Source organism: Phalangium opilio, unplaced genomic scaffold (genome assembly GCF_054372755.1).
Source record: "Phalangium opilio isolate 3A_F unplaced genomic scaffold, DU_Popi_V2 ptg000013l_1, whole genome shotgun sequence".
NCBI lineage: Eukaryota > Metazoa > Arthropoda > Arachnida > Opiliones > Phalangiidae > Phalangium > Phalangium opilio.
Genome location: NW_028324148.1, coordinates 13,787,413 through 13,810,344, shown reverse-complemented (window position 1 = coordinate 13,810,344; position 22,932 = coordinate 13,787,413). Strand labels below are relative to the sequence as shown.

The window sequence follows — 22,932 nt, the reverse complement described above, 5'->3', positions numbered from 1 at the left end:
AACGTGGTTATGAAATTTGGTTTGTTTATGGAATCTAGAATGTCATCTATTCTAGGTAAGGGGTATTTGTCTTTGATGGTGACGCTATTAAGTTTCCGATAATCGGAACATAAACGAACATTGGGTTTATTTTCCTCATTCCCTTCTAAAACCTGTTTTTCTCCTATATCCGCTTTCTTGCCCACTAAAATAATAGGACTTGCCCAGGGACCACAAGAGGGTTCAATTAAGTCCTGCTCAAGCATATCATTGATGATATCATCAACAATTTGCCTTTTAGCGGGGGAGTAACGGTAAGGAGCGCTAGCTATGGGTAAGGAATCTCCCACGTTAATATAATGCTCTATGCAACTAGTGCGACCAGGGGTTTTTGAAAAGATGGGCTTGTATTTATTAACCAATAATTTTAATTCGGAACGCTGTTTCTCCTCTAAGGGCGCGTCATTGACGGCCATATTCAATCCTTCAACATCTATAAACTCATCCTCGGCAGATAAATTACACAGAAAACGGCTAGATTCACTCATAAGAGGGAATGTTTCTGTTAAATTTTCGGGATAACAAAAGTTATCTCTCCCGAAATCTACTACCATGCCAACATGGCTTAAAAGATCTCTCCCGAGGATACATTGATATGGAATTTTTGACACGTAAACAGCCTCAAAAGCGACTTGTTTACGCGGGAGACAAAATGGAACAATAACGGTTCCGCTGGTGGCTAAAAGAGTCTGGTCTGGTTGTTTTAGAGCAATATTTTCGTGTTTGGTTAAGTAACCCTGAGATTCTAATAAAGGTTTTAAATCACTATTTATAATGGTGTTACTGGAACCACTATCTAGTAAAGCTAAACATGGGATTGACCCTAAATAAATATTAAGGAAATTTTGGGTTCCAGTGTCTGTATTTTTAAAATTCCCAAAAATTTGAGATCCCGTGTTAGCTGGTTTTTCTATTGCTGCGACTGATGGGGCGGACCCTGCGATTGATTGGGGGCGCCCCCTATCCCGTTTCCCGAATTTTTGCCTTTCTTTTTGTCTGTACAATAGGGGCGAATATGGCCTACTTTATTGCAATTAAGGCATGTTACGTTCGGATTGAAATAGGATCCAGTTCCTTTGGAACCTTGAGACGTGTCATTAGACGGTGGGTTTGGAGGTTGAAATCGGTTCTTGTTTTGAAATTGTTTATTGGAATTAACATAAGTCCCATTAGTAGCAACGTTTGCACCCTTGGAAGGCGCGGGTTTATTAGTGCTTTCTTCCCGACGTTCTTTAAGAACTATCTGTTCAACTCCATACGCATCGTCCAATAATTCCCTAACGCTAGTGTACCTCTTAGTCATTAAATACTTTTTAATATCACTCCTAAGGTTTCTCTTAATGGCGTCGGCCTGTTTTCTATCTGACCAGGGAATATTTAGCTGGCTAAACCACTTCTGTAAGTTATCGGCGTATTCACCAACCGTTTCGTGGTAACGCTGAGTTCTTTCGTTAATTTTATCCTGCAGGAAGTCATCATTTGCTTCCCTTTCAAATCTATCCCTCAAAGCTACCTCAAAATCGGTAAAACAGTTAAAGGGGGATTGATCCGCGTACCAATCTGAAGCGGGACCGTGCAAAAGCGAGGGTACCCAATCCCTAAGAAAAATATCTTCCTCTAAACCGTGGGTGGCGCGCATTTGTTTAGCTCGGCGCAAAAACTCTTTCGGACCAGGGTCCGTGGGTTTTCCCGTGTAAGAGGGCGCGGGGAAGGGATTTGAATAAACAAACTGAGCTCTAGCAACTGGAGCCTGATTATTGAAAATAGCTTGGGCTTGGTTTTGACCACCTAAAATTCCACCTGCATTGTGGGAGGCATTAGTTATGGTGCTAGAATTACCGCTAGCATTGTTTTGACTTTGATTGTAACCAGAATTATTGGTTATCGTGCCAGCATGAGTCCATGCCTGAGGAATTTGAGGCGCCAAACCAGATTGATGGGTATGCAGTAGACTAGAATTCATGCCTACCAGTGGGTTTTGCTGCGTAGCCCCGGAAGCACTAGGTGGGGTCACTTGCGTTGGTACTAAATTAGCTAACAAGGAGGGTGACTGCGGGGGAGGAGCATTATTTTGCGCGATAGTCGCTTGCAATGCATTCAAAGACGTTTGATATTGTAACTGTTGAGCAGCCATTTGATTAATTTGATTAAGTAACGCGGTCAAAACATCCGCAGGGACAGTGACCGTAGCACCTGGCGCAGTCGTACTACTATTATTTTGAATTAAAGCCTGAAGCGCGGCTGCACTGCTATTCGCACTAGGATTAGCAGTTTGGTTAGAGGGCGAGCCTACATTCATATTTAAATTTCCCTGAGAAGGGGGTAAAAGGGGAGCCTGTTGATTAGGTACTCCTACATTCATGTTTAAATTTCCCTGAGAAGGGGGTGAAAGGGGAGCCTGCTGATTAGGTACTCCTACATTCATGTTTAAATTTCCCTGAGAGGGGAGTAACGGGAGTGTCTGTTGGTTAGTTACTCCCGTTGGGGTTGGCGAGCTACTTCGAGAAGGGGGGTTACTGCGTACTAGAGGCATTGTTTTCGCTATTTGGCGATTCTGATAACAAGCGTTACGAGACGTTCTACAATGTTCTATATCTTGTTCGTCAAATCGACTATAAATATTAGACATAAATTAAATCTAACGAATAACCCTTGCTGCCTAACTTTAAAAAAAAATGTAACTTCCTGGAATAGTCAAGTCTATCCACAAAAGGGTAATCAAGCACACAAAAGGTGACTAAGATTAATAATAGTAGCAACAAAAGTGCCAAAGACTACCAGGGAGTTTTTGAGACGATTTAAGTCATAAATACGAATTTTAAAATGGTCATTAAAAATTTAATTAGGAAGATCCCGGACGGACCCCCAATTTATAACGAAATTATTTTGATAAGCTTAAATTTCATGATGGGGAACTAACTTTCGCTATAAACATAAAATCCTAAGCCCGGGTAAGCTCACGTAACTTTCACTATTGGGGTTAGTGAGTAAATTAACTTATGGTCAATTGGTTGTCTAGGGGTTTTGGTAAAAATTAAGATAGGGGAAACAGATTTGGAGTTTGCCAACAAATCATTTAATAACAATAATAATTACTTAAAAAATAAGAATAAGACTTATCAACTTAATACTAAAAGTATAAACATGCACACTTAATCATAACATGCAAAATAACATGCACACTTCATGCAAAATTATAACTTTAAATAATCAACTTAAATTAACGATCCTAACATAACGGTTTTAACATTTAACTAACATTAGAAATAACCACATAAGGGTTTTACAATTAAACCTAAAATAATGTTAACCACATAAGGGTTTTTACATTATCCCTAATATAATTTTGACCACACAAGGGTTTTAATCTCATTGTTCAAGAGTTCTAATAAATAGTCATAACCTCCAATGGAGTTATGATAAGAAGCCTCGGGAGGCGAATTAAATGTTTGGGGTACTTATCGCATGGTTGATTTCACAACGGAGTAGCGTGGGCTGGTACGGGCCCTGGGTCCCCGGTAACGGCGTACGGCAATGGACGGCATGGAGCGGTTACGTAGTGCGTCCTCGACGGGTATACAGGAACGACAGCATGGAGCGGTTAAATACGTCCTCGGTTTAGTCAGCGGTAACGGCAGCACGGAGCGGGCGATAATGTCCTAGGGCACGAGCCCCACCAAGATAACTTTGGTACTGCTTCCAGGTTCCATCAACCGAACTTAAAAGTTTTCGCGCTAAGTCTTTCATAAACCGAACTTAAAGGTTTTCGCGCTAAGTCTTTTTCCGCGTTAGGGCCTAAGTATTAAAATACGTGGCATAGTTTCGGGACCGTCCTTCTCGTTCACCAAGCGTTACGATTCTTCTTTCTCTATTGTCCCAGTTCAGCTTTTATAAGATATTGGTGTCTTCAGGCGCACCAATCACCGTTCGACTTTCTAGGGTCTTTTAGACCCACGTGACCCAATCATATGTCGACAATTTGAAGTCTTTGGATTACGTCCGCATTTTTCGTAGCCCTGGTGGTCAGGAATTATTTTCGCGTTTTCCCCATGACCTTTGGGGTCATGGGCCACACACCTTCTCTTTATGAGAGTCGGTAACAATACACTTTTTAAAAATAACATGTTTACAAACTAAATATAGCACTTGAGGTTAACAAAAATAGCATTGGCAAATAGGGTTGACAAACTCCGTTTTCTGGATAATAAAAGGGAATATAAAAGGGGGTAGGCTCCTATGGGCTCTCACTAACTCGAACAGATTCGTTACGCGAGAGAATTGTACAGGTGGGGTGGACGTCATGGCCATTGACGTTCCACTGGGAAAATTTGAATATACCCATCGAATGCAGGTGTGCGACCAGCGCTTTACCTTGCCTTCGAGGGGTTTTCTTAAAGGGAAGATGGAATAATAAGATTTATTCAAGGGAGGGTGAAATAATAAATTTTGTCGTTACATCAGTTCTACTCCATGGGGAGTCTTTGTATCTTGGCGTCACGTGATGACTGCGTCGTATTTCAAATAATTTTTATTCACTTGCCGATGCCTGCTTTAATGATGTTCGATACACAAAGGACTGCGATTAAAAGCTCAAGGGTCTATTATCCGAGTGAAATTGTATGATTATTATAAGTTTCTAACTTTAGTTTTGAATATTTTACTAAAACTACTTTCCCTTAAGATTTTACTAAAACTATTTTCCCTAAAGATTTTATTAAAAACATTTTCCCTAAAGATCTTACTAAAACACTTTCCCTAAAGATTTTACTAAAATAAATATTTTCTCTAAATATTTAACTAAAATAAATATTTTCTCTAAATATTTAACTAAAATAAATATTTTCTCTAAATATTTAACTAAAATAAATATTTTCCAATATATTTAACTAAAATAAATATTTTCCAATATATTTAACTAAAATAAATATTTTCCAATATATTTAACTAAAATAAATATTTTCCAATATATTTAACTAAAATAAATATTTTCCAATATATTTAACTAAAATAAATATTTTCCAATATATTTAACTAAAATAAATATTTTCCAATATATTTAACTAAAATAAATATTTTCCAATATATTTAACTAAAATAAATATTTTCCAAAAAACATTTTTCACTGATACAAAAAAATTTAATACTTTAAAATTGAAGTAACACTTGATTCACCAACATTTTTTTAAACTCTTTATAAATGATGGCATGTGGGCTTTAAAACTTAGTAGAGAGAGACCCCCTGGTTTGGGGGGGGGGGTGAGGTGGGTGATGGGCATATATTGTGGAACCATATCCCTTTAAACGATCTGCTGTTTACATAATTCATTTTAGGCTCATTTTTCTATGTAATTTTGCCCATTAGTCAGCCAAAAAAATGCCTGCCTGTCCATAAATAATTATCTTTAAAAAAAAAATGAGGTTCTTTTACTTAACTTTAGTTTAAAAATGGCATTTGAATAACAACAGAATGATTAAGTGAAAATTTTGAAAAGCAATATATGGTTTTAATTTGACCAAAGTTCACTTTCTTATTAATATTATACTTGCTAAACTTGCCAGGGTGTTTTAAGATATTGCAAATGGGGAACAGGGTCCCGTGGCTAGAAATTAAGGTAATGTTTATAACGGTAATTAACGATAAATTACCAAATTTTTGGGTAAAATTAATTTACTGTTCTGTCGGTAATTTATTTTTTAAGGGCTTTACGCCTAGTTTAGGATGTAGGCGGTATTAGGTAAATTACCAGTAATTTACGACTGTACTTCGCAAATTACCGGCAAGTTACGACGGTATTTAATAAATTACGGGCAAGCTACGGCGGTATTTAATAAATTACCGGCAAGTTACGGCGGTATTTAATAAATTACCGGCAAGTTACGGCGGTATTTAATAAATTACCGGCAAGTTACGGCGGTATTTAATAAATTACCGGCTAGTTACGGCGGTATTTAATAAATTACCGGCAAGTTACGGCGGTATTTAATAAATTACCGGCTAGTTACGGCGGTATTTAATAAATTACCGGCAAGTTACGGCGGTATTTAATAAATTACCGGCAAGTTACGGCGGTATTTAATAAATTACCGGCAAGTTACGGCGGTATTTAATAAATTACCGGCAAGTTACGGCGGTATTTAATAAATTACCAGCAAGTTACGGCGGTATTTAATAAATTACCGGCAAGTTACGGCGGTATTTAATAAATTACCGGCAAGTTACGGCGGTATTTAATAAATTACCGGCAAGTTACGGCGGTATTTAATAAATTACCGGCAGGTTACGGCGGTATTTAATAAATTACCGGCAGGTTACGGCGGTATTTAATAAATTACCGAACGGAAATTAGATCAAAGCTTGTGCTATGAAAATGCGATTCTAAATCATTTTCAAAATTACGGTATCTCATCATCTTTAACAGAAGATGTGATATCTTAAAAGTATACGATCAATATCAGAAGTAAGTTAGCTCTTGCATACCAATGATAATATACTGTTCACAGAATGTTTCTGATAAGTATGCCATAAATAAAAGGGCGTGTCCGTTGGGTCAAATTGAGTGGAAAAGGTCACCAGAACATGAGGTCTATAGGCGCCCAAACACTGTCAACTAAAACAAAGTTATTCAACAGTCTTCAACCAAAGAACGTTATTGAACCTTTATCTATCAAAAGTGTACAATTAAATGCATAGAAGTGTATCAACAAAGAAATCACTCTCCTATGGGATTTGAAACATCCACGGTACTAACTTAGAGTTAGACTTATGAAATGTTATCATTACAAAAAAATTCGTTCATCTCCGAAGAGAGCTTGGCTTGCTCGCTTGAGGGCTGAGAAATTGGTTTGAAACGGAGTCGCAGATTTACGGATTGGCGCACCGTTTAATTAGAGGGCGCTGGCGTGCGTGTCGACGTCCGGACCACGCCCCCACCAATTTATACGTCACTTTGTTGGTTTTCTTTCTCCTTTTACATCACTGTTAAAATGTTAAAATCCAAACACTACTACTGCCGAACGCCTGTAATCTACCCGAGAATATCTATCAAACTGTTTTTATAAAAAATGTTTTTTTTTATAGTACCTTTATAGGTTTTGCAAATTTTGATGCTACACCTGACTACAGCCCCTGGTATGATTTACATACTTAAAACAAGACGTGTAAACGGTGTTTAGGTTTGTGTTTCACTTTTAAAAAGCTAATTTTAATTTAGAATGCCGACAACTTCAAAGACGTAATTTAGAATGCCGACAACTTCAAAGACGTAATTTAGAATGCCGACAACTTCAAAGACGTAATTTAGAATGCCGACAACTTCAAAGACGTAATTTAGAATGCCGACAACTTCAAAGACGTAATTTAGAATGCCGACAACTTCAAAGACGTAATTTAGAATGCCGACAACTTCAAAGACGTAATTTAGAATGCCGACAACTTCAAAGACGTAATTTAGAATGCCGACAACTTCAAGGACGTAATTTAGAATGCCGACAACTTCAATGACGTAATTTAGAATGCCGACAACTTCAAGGACGTAATTTAGAATATCGACAACTTCAAGGACGTAATTTAGAATATCGACAACTTCAAGGACGTAATTTAGAATATCAACAACTTCAAGGACGTAATTTAGAATATCAACAACTTCAAGGACGTAATTTAGAATATCGACAACTTCAAAGACGTAATTTAGAATATCGACAACTTCAAAGACGTAATTTAGAATATCGACAACTTCAAAGACGTAATTTAGAATATCGACAACTTCAAAGACGTAATTTAGAATATCGACAACTTCAAGGACGAAATTTAGAATATCCACAACTTCAAGGACGAAATTTAGAATATCCACAACTTCAAGGACGAAATTTAGAATATCCACAACTTCAAGGACGAAATTTAGAATATCCACAACTTCAAGGACGCAATCCAGAATAATCACAACTTCAAGGACGCAATCCAGAATAATCACAACTTCAAAGACGCACTTTAGAATGCCTACAACTTCAACGACGCACTTTAGAATGCCTACAACTTCAAGGACGCAATTCAGAATAATCACAACTTCAAAGACGCACTTTAGAATGCCTACAACTTCAAGGACGCAATTCAGAATAATCACAGCTTCGAGGACGTAAATCAAAATTTCTGCAACTTCAAGGATCCAGATCTTAGATCTGCAAAGCTATTTATTGCCAAAACACTGCTAAACAAAGTGCTTAACAATAGTACCTTCTCTTCACGATAAATTAAGTATGGTGAAGCGATATTAAATTGTTTTGAACATGACAGTAAAGGAAAAAGAAAAATATATAAAATTTCTAGCTGGCGATTTTTCGGGCATGATAATATGTTAATTGCTAAATGAGTAATTATAGCTTAGGGGTCGGTTTTCAGTAACTGACATCTAACTAAACAATGAACCCAAATTTAAAGTGTAGAGGATACGCTGTCACGTGGCCAGGTGCGCCCCTTCAAAACAGAGGTTTTTGTCCCCGGAAAAATCCCCTATGACCATAAATAACCTAACAACAACAAGTATGGCAGAGACAGCACGTATAAACTCTTTAAAATTTCCCAACTTGTAAATGTTGAAGTTTTCAGTGAAAAACCATACCCGTATTTGTGGTTTAGTACAAACAAATGCCACTAGATGCTCCCACAATCGAGGGGAGGAGTTGATTGGACCTCTAAGATTAGCAAAGGCTAGTTTTATCCCCGCCCTCGAAGTTAATGAGTTCCGATTGGTTCCTGCCTTTAGCAACGGTAAAAAATGTGCCAAGAAGATTAGCCAACATGTTAGGGGCGCGCTGGACCCGACATTTGCATTAATAAACTTAGCATTACAGCAACAAGACGAGACATACTTTCAGCTAATTTATTAGTTATGCTATGACTGTGTCGTAACTTATCTTCGAAGGTAAGTTATGAACTTCTGCTGTGTACAAAGATCAATACTTCATTTACCTACATACAGTCCAGTCCCACAAACCAAAACTAAAATAAAACACATCTAGGCCTGAAACGGGAACTTAACTTTTACCTTCAAAAAACAACCCAGTTAGGTCGGGTCTATATTTCAAAGAGCAGACGACAAATTGTTTGATGTAATACGCAGTTCATTACAAATTCTAGAACTTTAGTTCAAAACGAAATGAGAAAACGGGATGGCCAATTTATCACCCCCAAGCAGGAATACATACAGCTACTAGGAACCATGAATCCATTTTCTCTCAACGTATCTAGGGGAGTTTGTGGGAGGAGCTAGCTAGACTAATCATTATGTATGACGAATTTCACCTCGCGAATTAATAATTTATCTCGCTGCGTGTTGCAACTTGCGCGTCCCTAGGAACTCGCATGCTAACAACCAATGAACTCACAGTTAAAATTAGAGCTCGGCATTTTCGATCAATTATCCACTTTATTTTATCTTTATCCATACCCGAAAATTATCCACAGAACTTACATGTTAAATCGTATTATAATCCACAAATTTGTTTATAAATAATCGGTTATCCACCAATTTGTGGATAATTGATCGAAAATGCCGAGCTCTAGTTAAAATTAAGACGCCATCAGAATTATGAGGCGTAACGGATAGTAAGTAATCAAGCCCCGCCCACAAAACCTGCATAGAAATTACCGTGAGATATATGGGTACGCAATAATTCTAATTAGCTGTATGTATTCCTGTTAAAATTTATAAAAGAAAAAACCTCATTATTGAAGGTTAAAAAAGTTGCGGTTTTGCTCTTACCTTAATAGTTAATTTTAAAGAGTTAATAAATTAAACGTAACTACGAACTAAAACGTTATACAGGGTGTACATCAATGGTTTTGGGGCGTTTGTGGGAGGGCACAGTCGACCACAAAAGGGACATTCCTTAAATTTCAAAATTTCGACCACCTCCGTTGAAAAATACAGCGGGGAAACACAAAAAGGAACCGCGAGGTTAATTTTTCAAAAACTCAAAATTGTGGTTTCGGTATTTTAAAGGGAAATTATGGTCGTCACGTGGTTAAGTATTTTTTTTTAAATTAGTATGATTAAATATATGTACTCGTAAGTAAGTTACCCGGAATCTATGTGTACATTATAAATACCATACCGCGTTGGTAATTTAAGTTTTAAAATAACAAACGAAAATAATTTCACTTACCTTAAGTGGAATAATCACTATTTTCTTAAAAATACCAATTAAGCTTAAATATTTGTTTATATAGATAATTAAGCAAGTGGTACTTTTAATTCAAAAACATGCACTTACGGTACCATAAGTCTATAAGTAACGATCCTGTAAGTTACTTAATACATTTAAAGGGCAAGTCTCATTTGATTAGAAAAAAATTCAAAAACTAAAATAAACATCGTGTCTATTACTTAGCAGGTATAAATACAATAATAATGTGTCAATCATTTTATCAACGTTAGATATACAAAAAACAATTGCATTTTAAATGAGACTTGCACTTTAACAATTACGTCATCAAACTTATTTATCGCGTTTTTATCGTGTCACATAGAGGGGGCTATAGAGCTATGTCAGAAACCTTAGTGTGACGTCACCTATGCTAATTGTTCGTAGAACTAAAGATGTACCAAACACGGACAAAAGCTAAGCCTTGGCACTGACGTCAAAACTGAGATAGCCCTGTCAGATAACAGACTTACGGTACCATAAACACTGAAGAAAATGAACCAATCACAAGCAAGAAAAAATTATGTTCACAGACCTCATTGTCGAGTTTCTTGTAGTCAGGATCTTCTTCGTCGACTTCGAAAAGCATTTCAGCTTGGGTAACGGAGAGCATTCCTGGTGCGACAACTCCGGGTAAGACCAGGCTACACTTTGTACTGAAACTAATGGGTCCAGCCAATTCAGATTCCAAGTCTTTATCCTCCCAGAAATCACTATCGTCCAACAAATCGGAACTTTGCAATTGTTGCTGGTGTTGCTGTTGCTGTTGTTGTTGCTGACGGCGTGTTAGAGCCAAGTGCTTATGGAACTCTTCGCGGGCTTGCAGAATTGCGTCTTCAGGAGCGCCTTCAACCAGAATAACGAAAAATTTCAAGAGGGTATGTAGGCAATTTTTCGCTAAATTTCCCATAGAAAATGCATGGGGTTTTTGGTGGTCCATCGCATCGAATAACTTAGAAACTACAGCGAAGTTACGTTTCGGAATAATTTTAAATTAACAAGTAACTATTAAAGGTGTGCCTTTTCAAAGTTTCATCAAAAACAATTAAGTCTAAGTATGTTAATTAAATTAAATTGTAAAATATGACAAAAACGGTTTTCCCTGTACCAAGTCAGTTTAAAACGTTAGCAGGTTTAAAGCTATTTCATCCAATATTTGCGCTGCTTGAAAACCAAGGGGACCTAGTCTTGTGCGCGCTAACAAGTTAAGGTGGTTTTTGTGGCCACAGGGCCGGAAGACCCCCAAGTATTTAATTTTTAAACTGGCCAAGCTAATTTTTAAAGTGGACATTTGCCATAGAAAAAGCATGGGGTCTTTGGTGGTCCATCGCATCGAATAACTTAAAAACTACATCGAAGTTACGTTTAGGAATAATTTTAAATTAACAAGTGAACATTAAAGGTGTGCCTTTTTTAAGTTTCATCAAAAACAATTAAGTCTAAGTATGTTAAATTAATTAAATTGTAAAATATGGCAAAAAACGGTTTTCACTGTACCAAGTCAGTTTAAAACGTTAGCAGGTTCAAAGCTATTTCCTATAATTTTCTTTCTGCTTGGGGACCAAGGGGATCTACTCTTGTGCGTGCTAACAAGTTAAGGTGGTTTTTGTGACCACAGGGCCGGTAGACCCCCAAGCATTTAATTTTTAAACTGGCCAAGCTAAAGTGGACATTTGCCACCTGGTGATGTTGCACCTCTGACTAGAGGCCAATAAACTATCTTCCCCAAACCCAAACAAGTAGGTAATTAAAGCAGGGCCATCTTACCATGTTCAATGGCAGCTTTGAGAGTGGCTTCGGGATGATTGGAGCCATTGGGATTCTGAACGAATCTCTTCCGTCTCCTGGCGTCATCTTCCCAGGAGTCGAGTCTCAAGAACTCCTTTTTCTCAACTTGACCGTAAATTCGATTCTGCAAGTTAGCGTTGGTGATGGTTGTATTATTGTTATTGTTGTTAGTTGAGCTTCCCCAAGCGCCGTGTTTGTTGTTGAGAATGTTCAAGACTTTCTCCACCAGTTTGCTAGCGGTCACCGAATCGCGACGTCGAGAAGCCGTGATCAAATGATCGCACATTTTTTCTTCCTCTTTACGTTCGACAGTCGATTGGGCGCATAATGACTAAAGAATAGACCAACAAAAAATAGGCTTAAATACTTTGAAGGGGGGGTAACTTCATGAACATTTTCCTTAATTACTCGGCCCCTGTTTGTCGCAACCCTAAGTTTTTAGTATGGTTCAATGGGGGGCAAATAGGGCTATAACGTACTCTAAGGACATCCCCGTATCTCTAGTAGAACCAGAGTTATGAGCCTCCAAAGTTGGGTGTAATGCTATTCCTATGGAGGGTATGTTTATGAACATTTTGCTTAATTACTCGGCGCCTGTTTGTCGCAACCCTAAGTTTTTAGTATGGTTGGATGGGGGGCAAATAGACCTATAACATACTCAAAGGACATCCCCGTATCTCTAGTAGAGCCTGAGTTATGAGCCTCCAAAGTTGGGTGTAATGCTATTCCTATGGAGGGTATGTTTATGAACATTGTGCTTAATTACTAGGCCCCTGTTTGTCGCAACCTTTGTTACACATTCCAAAATGGTTTTAACATGGTTTTTCAACAGGCAGCCTACAAATAAAAGAGCTTTTAACTGACCTCAAAATCAGCGTGTTTAAGTACATCATCAGCCCTCATCCTATTCAGGATAAACTCCGCTTCATTGGCAACTCTGACAATATGATCCTTCATGGCGTGAGACAAGAGGCGACCTTCGTTAATCAGCTCAATGAATGCTAGACCAGCGTGCTTCTGCAAGGAGTTCTGCCACTCCTGAGAGCACAGTAGCATCACCAATTCCACCACCGAGCTGCTATTCTTAAAAGTACTCAGACCTATAATAATTAAAATAAAAACATAACTGTGAGTGTTAAAACGTAACTTATTTCCGATGCTAATGACAAGGCTTAGCGATTGTTAGGACTTAGCTTGAATTTAATACAACGTCGTTTTTGTACGCAGTTGTATTTAATCCAAGGCCTTAGCTTATTCCCGATGCTAATGACAAGGCTTAGCCTTTGTTGAGTTTTACCTTATTCCCGATACTATAGACAAGGCTTAGGGACTTGATTAAGACCAAGTTTATCCCCGACGTGGCCTGACGAGTTTTAAGCCTTACTTTATTATCGATTCTAAAGAAAAGGCTTAGATCCCTTCCCCGTTGCTAAGACAAGAGCTAGCGATTGTTAGGCCTTAGCTTATTCCCGATGCTACTGACAAGGCCTAGAGATAGTTAATCCTTAGCTTATTTCCGACGAAAACGAAAAGGCTTAAAGATTATTAGGCCTTAGCTTAACGCATATGCTAAAGACAAGGCTTAGTAACAATTAATCCCATTTTCAGCCATACTCTTAAATTAGAAACAAAGAACTAACCTTTGCCTTCCATGAGGAGTTCTTGACCATGAGACCCGACAAGCGTTCTTGAAAGGAAGGGGGCAAAATCCACCATAATCTCCCTGAGTAGCGGACAAACGCTTCCTAAGGCCGCCTCTAACTTTTGAGTCAACGTCGCTTCCCTCGAAGACGGAGCTAAAGACGAGAATCCATCCGTGGCGCTCAGAGACAACCTTAACCCGTCTGTCCTATGATGTCCAGGATGGTGAAAATGAGATGACGCAATATGATGATGATGGTGCATCGGATGATGCGTATGGTGCAGAACCGTATCGAGCGAGGCATTGGGATCGTGGTGAAGTTGTTGTTGCTGTTGATCGACTTCTTCGGCACCGAGTCCGTTATGGGTGGCCAAGTTGACCGCTTCGATGGACATCGCTTTGGGAATAATGGGTATAGCGGGCGTGTCTGGGATGTTTTCGATATGGGGCGTGGTCGAGGCAGGATCGTAAGGATGCGACGTGGATATTCTCGATAAGTTTTCGTCATTCATGTTAACGTTAATCGTGTCACCGACGTTGCTACTGCTGTGACTGGACATTGAGGATTCCTCGGTCTTTAAAGCACTCGTGTTTTCTTCGGGTGAGACCTTCGTGAAGGAAATAATGTCACGTTGATGTGAGATAGGATAGAGTAACGCTATTGAACTAACTTATATGGACTCGTGCAATTTGCTTATGTACGGTTGTCATGTACAATTTGAATTTCAGACTGAACTTTCCATGTTTCAACTTTGCAATTTTACTAACTATAAAAATTACTGACTTTTCCGTGACAATTATGGCCTATTTTTAAAATACCTGACCATTCAGGTCAATTTTAAATTATTTAACCTTTCTGACCCATTTGGCTTATTTTAAAATATTGTTCATACGACTTTAGTTTTGGAAACCCGTTTTGTTTGTTCTCCCGCTCATCAAACTTCAGATGGCATCGCACCCCGGGATGAATTCTATAACTCACAACCCACAAACCTCTTCTGGACGTAGGACAAAAATCCACCAATAATTAAGCGCTAATTGAGTAATGACGAGGGAACTATTTATCGTGTATGTGATTCGGTTTAGTAGTAACCCTGCGCACTCCAAATGTTTTAGTTCTGATGTTGGGAAGAATCATATTACAATTACCCCTCCCGCTTTGTGGTGGTACACTTCTATCGAAGAAGAGAAGTATTATATACTTCTGATTAAATGTATAATAACATTTGAATAAAGGCATTATAAATATTATTCAAGTTCCGTCAACATTATACGGACTTGTTTATGCTTCATTTTATAGCACAACAACAACGCGGTTAACTTTTACAGATCATGTACTTGAATATGTATATGTATTATAAATTACACAGCTGTGCAACCAAAGAGAATATACCTAGAGGAGCAGAAAGTTTAGCCTTTCACAAGGCTTTTGAAAAGCCCGGCCACGGTTTTGGAGTAACTAGATCCGGTTTTTTTGTTGATTGGCTAAGCAGCGACGCCTTTTATTGGTTACATTATGTCGACTGCTTATTTTTGGTGGTGGCGAAGGGTTTATCTCTGGGTTGACCGTTGACGTGCAAAGGTAATTTTTAAGTAGACGAGGCGGTCACGCGAACACCGGAACAAGTTTCTCCAAATTCAGAGCCGGTCCCTATTTCCAAAGTTTCTGCTCCTCTTGGTATATTCTCTTTGGTGCAACTGAGAAGAACATTCAGTTTGCAACGCTATAGCGGGTGATATATATATCTATATAACCTTGATTGCATATCACACCAAAACGACAGTCGTACAATAATCTAGGCTAGGCTTATATAATAATTACATTCATTATAAACATTACGAGAGATAACTAACGTTAATTTGATAGTCGCCTCGGATACATTGTAAAATTCATAAAAAGGGTAAATTTTTAATCACTTTAAAGGAAAAGTTCAGGTAACATAAAATTATACCCTAAAAGAACCGCCTTTTTCTAAATATAAAAGGAATTAAATATTAAAATTGAAATAAATGATGTCTTATTAAGAAAATCCCGTCAGGGATTTTCTATTTATACTCAATCCAAAATCGTAATGTTAAACTCTATGGAGCTTAACATTATGAGGTGGAAACATTTTCGCGACCAAGGGGGTACACTTTTTTCACAGCCTAACTTTACAGCACTAGCAAAGGCTGAAAAGGTATAGTATCTCATTTCTCGTAGTGTAAGGTTAACTTGGCCTTTTTGTATAGGTTTTAAAAATAAATATTTTAAACCACGCGCTAGCTCACGCGCCAGCACGCGCTGCATTTCAATTAAAGTTTCAATTCAAATCTCGCGCTTAATTTCACCATTTTGATTCTCTAATTAAGTTCACGTGATTTTTTTTAAAACTCTTTGGGCCTAATTTTTGTCTTTGTAAGCCTAACGTTAAATGATCACAAAGAAATAGTTGGAGAATTTTTATAATTTTCACATGGTTTCAACGAATATTTAGCATAGTGTGTTTTTATACAGTGCATTGTATTATCCGACCATTCCAATTTAAGAATGCAAGTTACGATTTAGTGAAATACTATATAATTAGTCTTAAAAAATTGGACGAATGAGTTTCACTATTCCAGAACTAATTTATTCCCAAATAACGTTTCTTCCCAAATAACGTTTCTCCCCAAAAAGGGACAGATATTATACAAAAACGAGTTTTGCTTCGCAGTCCTTAAAAAACTGCATTTATACACAATCCGCGGCACTTTTTCAAACCCACAAAGGGCCAGAAATTAGAAATTATTTTATGTATTGCAATTTGAAATTAAGTTTAATCGATATGAGAAATTTGGTTTTAATTGCGTAGTTCAAACATTTGTTATGATTAGAAATTTTACAACAAAAACGGGTATAAATGCGGCGTTTCGGAACAAAGAGCTAAATCAAGGACTATTATGACTCGAGTTCGAATTGAAGTTTAAAACTTATACAAGATGTAACAACACACATATGAACACCTTTTCTGAATGTATGATAAATGTCTGAAATACGACACTGCTTTCAAAACCACAAATCAGAATGAGGGACCTCATTTTAGGAGTAGTAAAGCAGGAGTAGTAAAGCGACATTTTACTCGAAATAAGTGTTCTTATCTCTTCTACCCTGAAAAACTAAAAGGTTAAAAGCTCATTTTCTATTTTTTCGCTTTAATTATTTGACAGGGATAAGTTTTTAGGGGAACAGATTCTATATAATTTCATACGTGAAAATCTAAGCTCCCTTTATCTCGAAACGCCGCATTTATACCCGTTTTTGTTGTAAAATTTCTAATCATAACAAATGTTTGAACTACGCAATTAAAACCAAATTTCTCATATCGATTAAACTTAATTTCAAATTGCAATACATAAAATAATTTCTAATTTCTGGCCCTTTGTGGGTTTGAAAAAGTGCCGCGGATTGTGTATAAATGCAGTTTTTTAAGGACTGCGAAGCAAAACTCGTTTTTGTATAATTACAATATGATAATTAGTACATTTAATTAGTCTTAAAAACTATCAAGGGCTACTGCGCCACCCGCCATTGCTTTAGTGGCGTCTGCTAAATCGAACCACTTAACCTAACGGGATTGGTTAAATTCTCACAGGCGCAGAGAGGTAAGGGTAAGGTAGGTTCGATTAAGCAGACGCCACTAAACCAATGGCGGGCGGCGCAGTAGCCCTTGATTAATTATCATATTGTAATAAGAGATCATTTATTATTATTAATTTTAATATTTAATTCCTTCTATATTTAGAAAAAGGCCGTTCTTCTAAGGTATAATCAGTTATGTTGACTTCGCTTTAAACGTAAATATTCTAGAATAATGTCGAAATCTTCAAAATTCCAGAAAATAAAAAAATTCACATTGTACCTCTAAAATAATAGAAAAATGAACAATTTGGGTATAAACCCAAAATTCGTATTTGGTAAACAAGTACCACAAATTTATAGGCTTATAAGATATGTTCCATAAGTATGACACTTCCTATATACACTTTGCAATGCCAGAGGAGTCTTACAGCTCGAGCTAGATCGAAGGGGAACGACGGAAGGGAGAATTGAAGTCCTACACTCGGTGGTTAATTTTGCAGGACTTCCATCTAGCTCCTATTTAGTCTGCTTTACTAAGCCCCCTTTGACAGCAGCGCCTCACCAGGCCTCCCTCGCTTTACCCTGAATCTATGACCTACCTCACTCACTTCAAAATTACAAGCTCCAGTTTGTAACCAGAGATTAACAAACTTATGGAATGAACATATCTTACGAACTTATGGTAAAAAAACCTTGAATCATATCTCGAGCCTCGCGTCTTGATAGCGTCAATCACTACGGCGATAAACAGACACTTTCAGAGGCTTCGAAGGCTCTATTTTTGGCAGACTCTAACAACACTAGATAGAGTTTGTATCGAGACCATGGCGGTCATGGAAATACTGCAATCTTTAGTGGAACTTTTCAAATCGCAATCGCTTTACAGCGGCACGGCTTTGGTCTTTATAATTACATTGCTGTTGTCCTCCCAAATATGGTCGTACTTCCGGAGAGGCCCCCCTTATCCACCGGGTCCTCGAGGATTACCCATCGTTGGATACCTGCCCTTTATTATGGGCAAAGATTTGCACAAAGTTTATTACGAACTCAGCAAGAAATACGGACCCATATTCAGGTGAATTAAGTTCGAGCAGAAGGGGATAATGGAAGAAGGATGACATTCTTTATCCTCTTAACACTTAAGTTATGTAACATGATTCTTCCCGGGCTCATGGCACCATTTTTGTTTGCTCTCCCGCTCATCAAACTTCAGATGGGCATCGCACCGTGTTAGGGTGAATTCTATAATTACTGTTTGTACTCAACCCACAAACCTTGATTGTCTTGATAAGGGACAAAAATCTGCGCAAGCGCATAAGCCTTGGCAAATAGTTAAGCCTTCGCAAATAGATATAGTAATGATAAGGGAACTATTTACATGGTGTAGTGTGTGATTCGGTTTAGTAACCTTGTGCACTACAAATGTTTTAGATCTGATGTTGGGAAGAATCATGTTACAATTATCCCTCCCACTTAGTGGGGTACACTTCTCTCGAAGAAGAGAAGTATTATATACTTTTGGTTTGACTTTTCTAGCTTAAGGTTGGGAACGACTGACACCGTTGTCATCAACGACTTTGAAGGAATCAGAGAATCGGGAAAATTGGACGAACTTAGCGGAAGACCACCAACGTTCTTCGCGTGGGACGATAAAGTACCTCGTAAGTTAGCAAACCGATGTTGGATGACCACCCTTCCAACTGTTCCTTTTCCAACTTTAGATATTGGTAACATGAGTGGTCAACCTTGGAAAGATCACCGTCGATTTTTCACAAGTACTTTGCGCAACGTTGGCTTGAGTCAGTTGAAAGTCGAGGAGAGCATACAAGTAAGAGAGCCCAAGTTCGGTTGTTAATATTGACATAAGTCCATAGCCCGTGACGTTTTACCTAGGCATTGTCGTCACAACTGAGATGGCTCTATAGAGTAGTGTCACTACTATGCATGCAAACGTCATATCCTTCTACCTCTTAGCTCAGTTTTATCCCCTACTAGGCGCGTAGAGAACCCCCTTTAACCCGCTCTCTAACGAAACCCTTACTTTAGTACTTAACTCCGGGTGTGATGGACTCCTGCGATATCTATATCTATATAAATCAAAGTCCTGACTGACTGACTGACTGATAATCAACGCCCAGCCCAAACCTGCAGGAACGTTACTCATAAGTAGTAGGCGCGTACTAAGAAAGATTTTTCCCAATCCGCCGCCATCTTAATAAATGGCGCCCAGAAATATAAAAACTATTCTCTACGCAACAAAGTCCGCGCGTTTCAACCGATTTAACATATATTTAGTACACTGGTTTCCTTTAACCTGTAGACTGGCTGAATGGTTCGATTTGTTGCCATCTTTTTAAATGGCGGCCAGAAATTTAAAAACCCTTCTTTATGGAATAATGTCCGCGTGAAAAGTAATAAAAAATGCATCCCGACGGGCTGACGGGCAACGCCGAGTGCCTTCGCTCCTAGGGTGCTACAAAAATATTAGTCATCAGTAAAATCTACCCATTCTTTATAACATTTTGATGGAAGTTCTTATTACACGCGAGCGACGCCGCGGGCAACAGCTAGTCGACTATAAAAGTCTACAATATGATTTGAGCTAGGGTGTTTTATTTTCAGGAACAAATCTTGGCGTGTGTGGAAGGTTTCAAAAGACGGGCTACTTCAAAGGGCAACGATGTTAACATCAGAGACATTCTGGGTCCAGCCATCAACAATATCATCACGTCACTAATTTACGGGAAAACTTACGATCCAAGCGACAAAATGCTGGCAATGCAGACCAAATTTCAACACGCAATCCTGAGTTACTTCGAAGAAGTTAGAATGGTCTTTTTCTTCCCATTTTTGGACAGACTTTATCAAAAACTCAGCTCAACGCTGGCAAAAAAGAGAGAAGTGATGAGAGAGCACCATAACGCCATGCTGTAAGTAATTGATCAGGGTAATTGAATCAGGTGTCCTAATCGGTGTCTACTTTTACAGCCAAGAAGTCAACGAACATCGAAAGCTTCGAGACCAATCGGACGAGGAGAAGAAAGACTACATGGATTACTATCTCAACGAAAGCAAAAGTAATCCAGCTTTTAACGGTAAGGGGATGGCCATGATGGTCTCTATGACATTCACCACGTATCAAAAGATATGTTCCATAAGTTTGTCACTGGTAATTGAGAGCTTGTCATGAAGTGAGTGAGGTAGGTCATAGATTCGAGGTAAAGCGACGCCTGTTGAGGCGCTGGCAAAGGTTTAGCACAGACTAGTAGTCAATCCTCGCTTGTCGTTCTTGAACTAGCTCGAGCTGTAAGTCTCTAGCATTACGAAGCAAAGGAAGTGTCATACTTATGGAACATATAACTTATAAACTTATGGTAGGATGTATTGACAAGTCTTGAATAACTTGTAGAGGCGACATTGGTCGGTAACAGTCAATTGTTCTTAATGGCGGGCGGTGAGACGACGCGCAGCACGCTGGAATTCACGATACTTCTGCTGGCGCAACATCAACTCTTACAGGACATGATACACAAACAAATCATCGAAGTATTAGGAACGGACAAGCAAGTCGAGTGGAAGGACAGGGAGCAATTGCCTCTAGTCCTAGCCCTTATCTACGAAGTGATCCGATACAAAACCCTCGTCTGCGTTAATGACCCTCATCAGTAAGTTCACAATTTGACCTCCAACGAACAGTGTCCCGCGCCTTAAAGCAAATGACACTCCCAACATTCAGGCTTATCTTCTACATACAACTTTTACCGTTACCAAAGGCAGGAGCCAATCAGAACTCGTTAACGTCCAGGGGTGGAGCTATAACTAGCCTTTGCTAACCTTAGAGGGCCAGTCGACTCCACCCCTTCCTTGATTATGGGAGCATCTAGTGGCATTTGTTTGAACTAAGCCACAGCCAGAACTTGCATGCTTTAATATTTTTCTTTTAGGGCTTCGAAGGACACTGAACTTTGCGGATTCAAGATAAAAAAGGGAACTGTCCTATTCACCAATTTGTGGGCTGTTAATTACGACAAGGAATTCTGGGGTGACCCCGAGAATTTCCGACCGGAAAGATTCCTATCCAAAGATTTAAAAACCATCGTAAACCGTGATCGCATCGTCTCGTTTGGACATGGTAATTATATAACAGCGACTTCATTTTAATTAACTTATAGCAGAAGGGGATAATAGAAGAAGTGTGACTCTCTCTATCCTCTTAATACAATAGTTATGTAACATGATTCTTCCCGGGCTCATGGCACCATTTTTGTTTGCTCTCCCGCTTATCAAACTTCAGATGGGTTACTATCGCACCGTGCAGGGTGAATTCTATAATTACTGTTTGGTATTTACTAAATCCTCAGCAATCAACCCACAAACCTTGATTGTCTTGACGTGGGACAAAAACCCATAAGCTCTAATAGAGCAATGATGAGGGGAACTATATCTCGTATGTAATTCGGTTTAGTAACCTTGCGCACTTCAAATATTTTAGGGAGTGGGAAGAATCATGTTACAATTACCCCTCCCTCTTTGTGGTGGTACACTTCTCTCGAAGAGAAGTATTATATACTTCTGCTTATAGGTAAAACTATTAGCTAACAAACATTTGGCAATTGCACTTATAGGTAAACGAATTTGTCCTGGGGAGAAATTGGCTGAAGTTGAAACCTTTCTTTTCACGACTTCATTGCTACAAAAATTCAGATTTCTACCATCTGAAAAAGGCGTTTCTCTGGATAGCTACACAGCCATAACCGAAATGGCCATTCATCCCGTGGTGCGAGTGGAAATCCGATAATACAAATCAAATCTAAACATGTACTCTAATCTCTAATAAAAATATTCTTGCTTAAGAATATTAAATTTCATTTTAGTAAACAACATATTCAGTGTTCATACAACTTCTGGAAAAATGATTTCCCCGATATTTCCAGGGAGTTATATTTGTTCGAATAATAGCTTCAGGAGAGATTGTTTTACCAAACTTACTACTCAACCCTCAAATTTCACTGACTTCTCTAAATTTAACTAAAAAGCATAAATTTCCCCGATTTTTGGTCAACGTTTTATTTCCCTGACATTTCTCCAGGTTTCTATGAACCCTGTTAAATTTCCTTAACTTTCCATGACATTTTCAACCCAAATTAAATTAAATTAAATGACATTTCCCAGACCCAGTTTAAAAATGTCTTACCTTTCCTTGACCTTTCTGGTCAATTTTAAATTCTTTAACTTTTCTGACCCATTTGGCCTATTTTAAAGTAAGGTTCATACGACTTTTGGAAACCCGTTTTGTTTGTGCTCCGGCTCATCAATACTTCAGATGGGCATCGCACCGTGCTAGGGTGAATTCTATAACTCACAACCCACAAACCTTGATTGTCTTGACGTGGGACAAAAATCTGTACAAGCGCACGCACCTTGGCAAATAATTAAGCGCTGATAGAGTGATGATGAGGGAACTATTTATCGTGTATGTGATTCGGTTTAGTAACCCTGCCCACTCCAAATGTTTTAGTTCTGATGTTGGGAAGAATCATATTACAATTACCCCTCCCGCTTTGTGGTGGTACACTTCTATCGAAGAAGAGAAGTATTATATACTTCTGATTAAATGTATAATAACATTTGAATAAATGCATTATAAAAATTATTCAAGTTC

At 38.3% G+C, this 22,932-nt stretch overlaps 2 protein-coding genes across 6 annotated transcripts in view; one reads left to right on the top strand and one right to left on the bottom strand.

The window, feature by feature from the left end:
• rg (A kinase anchor protein rugose) overlaps positions 1-22,932 on the bottom strand; it is a 165,267-nt gene that overhangs the window by 98,510 nt on the left and 43,825 nt on the right. For all 5 annotated transcript variants that reach the window (XM_089864700.1, XM_089864703.1, XM_089864701.1 and 2 more), the window contains exons 25-28: positions 13,668-14,277; positions 12,892-13,127; positions 12,007-12,358; positions 10,775-11,085 (exon numbers count right to left, since the gene is read on the bottom strand). In XM_089864700.1, coding sequence (XP_089720826.1) covers positions 10,775-11,085; positions 12,007-12,358; positions 12,892-13,127; positions 13,668-14,277 — 1,509 coding nt within the window. The remainder of the gene's footprint in view (positions 1-10,774; positions 11,086-12,006; positions 12,359-12,891; positions 13,128-13,667; positions 14,278-22,932) is intronic.
• LOC149709348 (cytochrome P450 2J4-like) lies at positions 18,055-22,153 on the top strand. The gene is made up of 8 exons (XM_089864709.1): positions 18,055-18,345; positions 18,807-18,931; positions 18,992-19,098; positions 19,893-20,200; positions 20,259-20,365; positions 20,680-20,935; positions 21,215-21,402; positions 21,896-22,153. The coding sequence occupies exons 1-8, from the start codon at positions 18,095-18,097 to the stop codon at positions 22,066-22,068; spliced, it is 1,515 nt and encodes a 504-aa protein (XP_089720835.1). The 5' UTR covers positions 18,055-18,094; the 3' UTR covers positions 22,069-22,153.

What these genes read in the sequence shown, in the direction of transcription:
- LOC149709348 (XM_089864709.1), top strand. Translation starts at nt 18,095, where the DNA reads ATGGCGGTCATGGAAATACTGCAATCTTTAGTGGAACTTTTCAAATCG. An exon ending in GTGGGACGATAAAGTACCTC is followed by an intron (nt 18,932 to 18,991) that starts GTAAGTTAGCAA and finishes TTCCAACTTTAG; the next exon opens with ATATTGGTAACATGAGTGGT. An exon ending in AAGTAATCCAGCTTTTAACG is followed by an intron (nt 20,366 to 20,679) that starts GTAAGGGGATGG and finishes AATAACTTGTAG; the next exon opens with AGGCGACATTGGTCGGTAAC.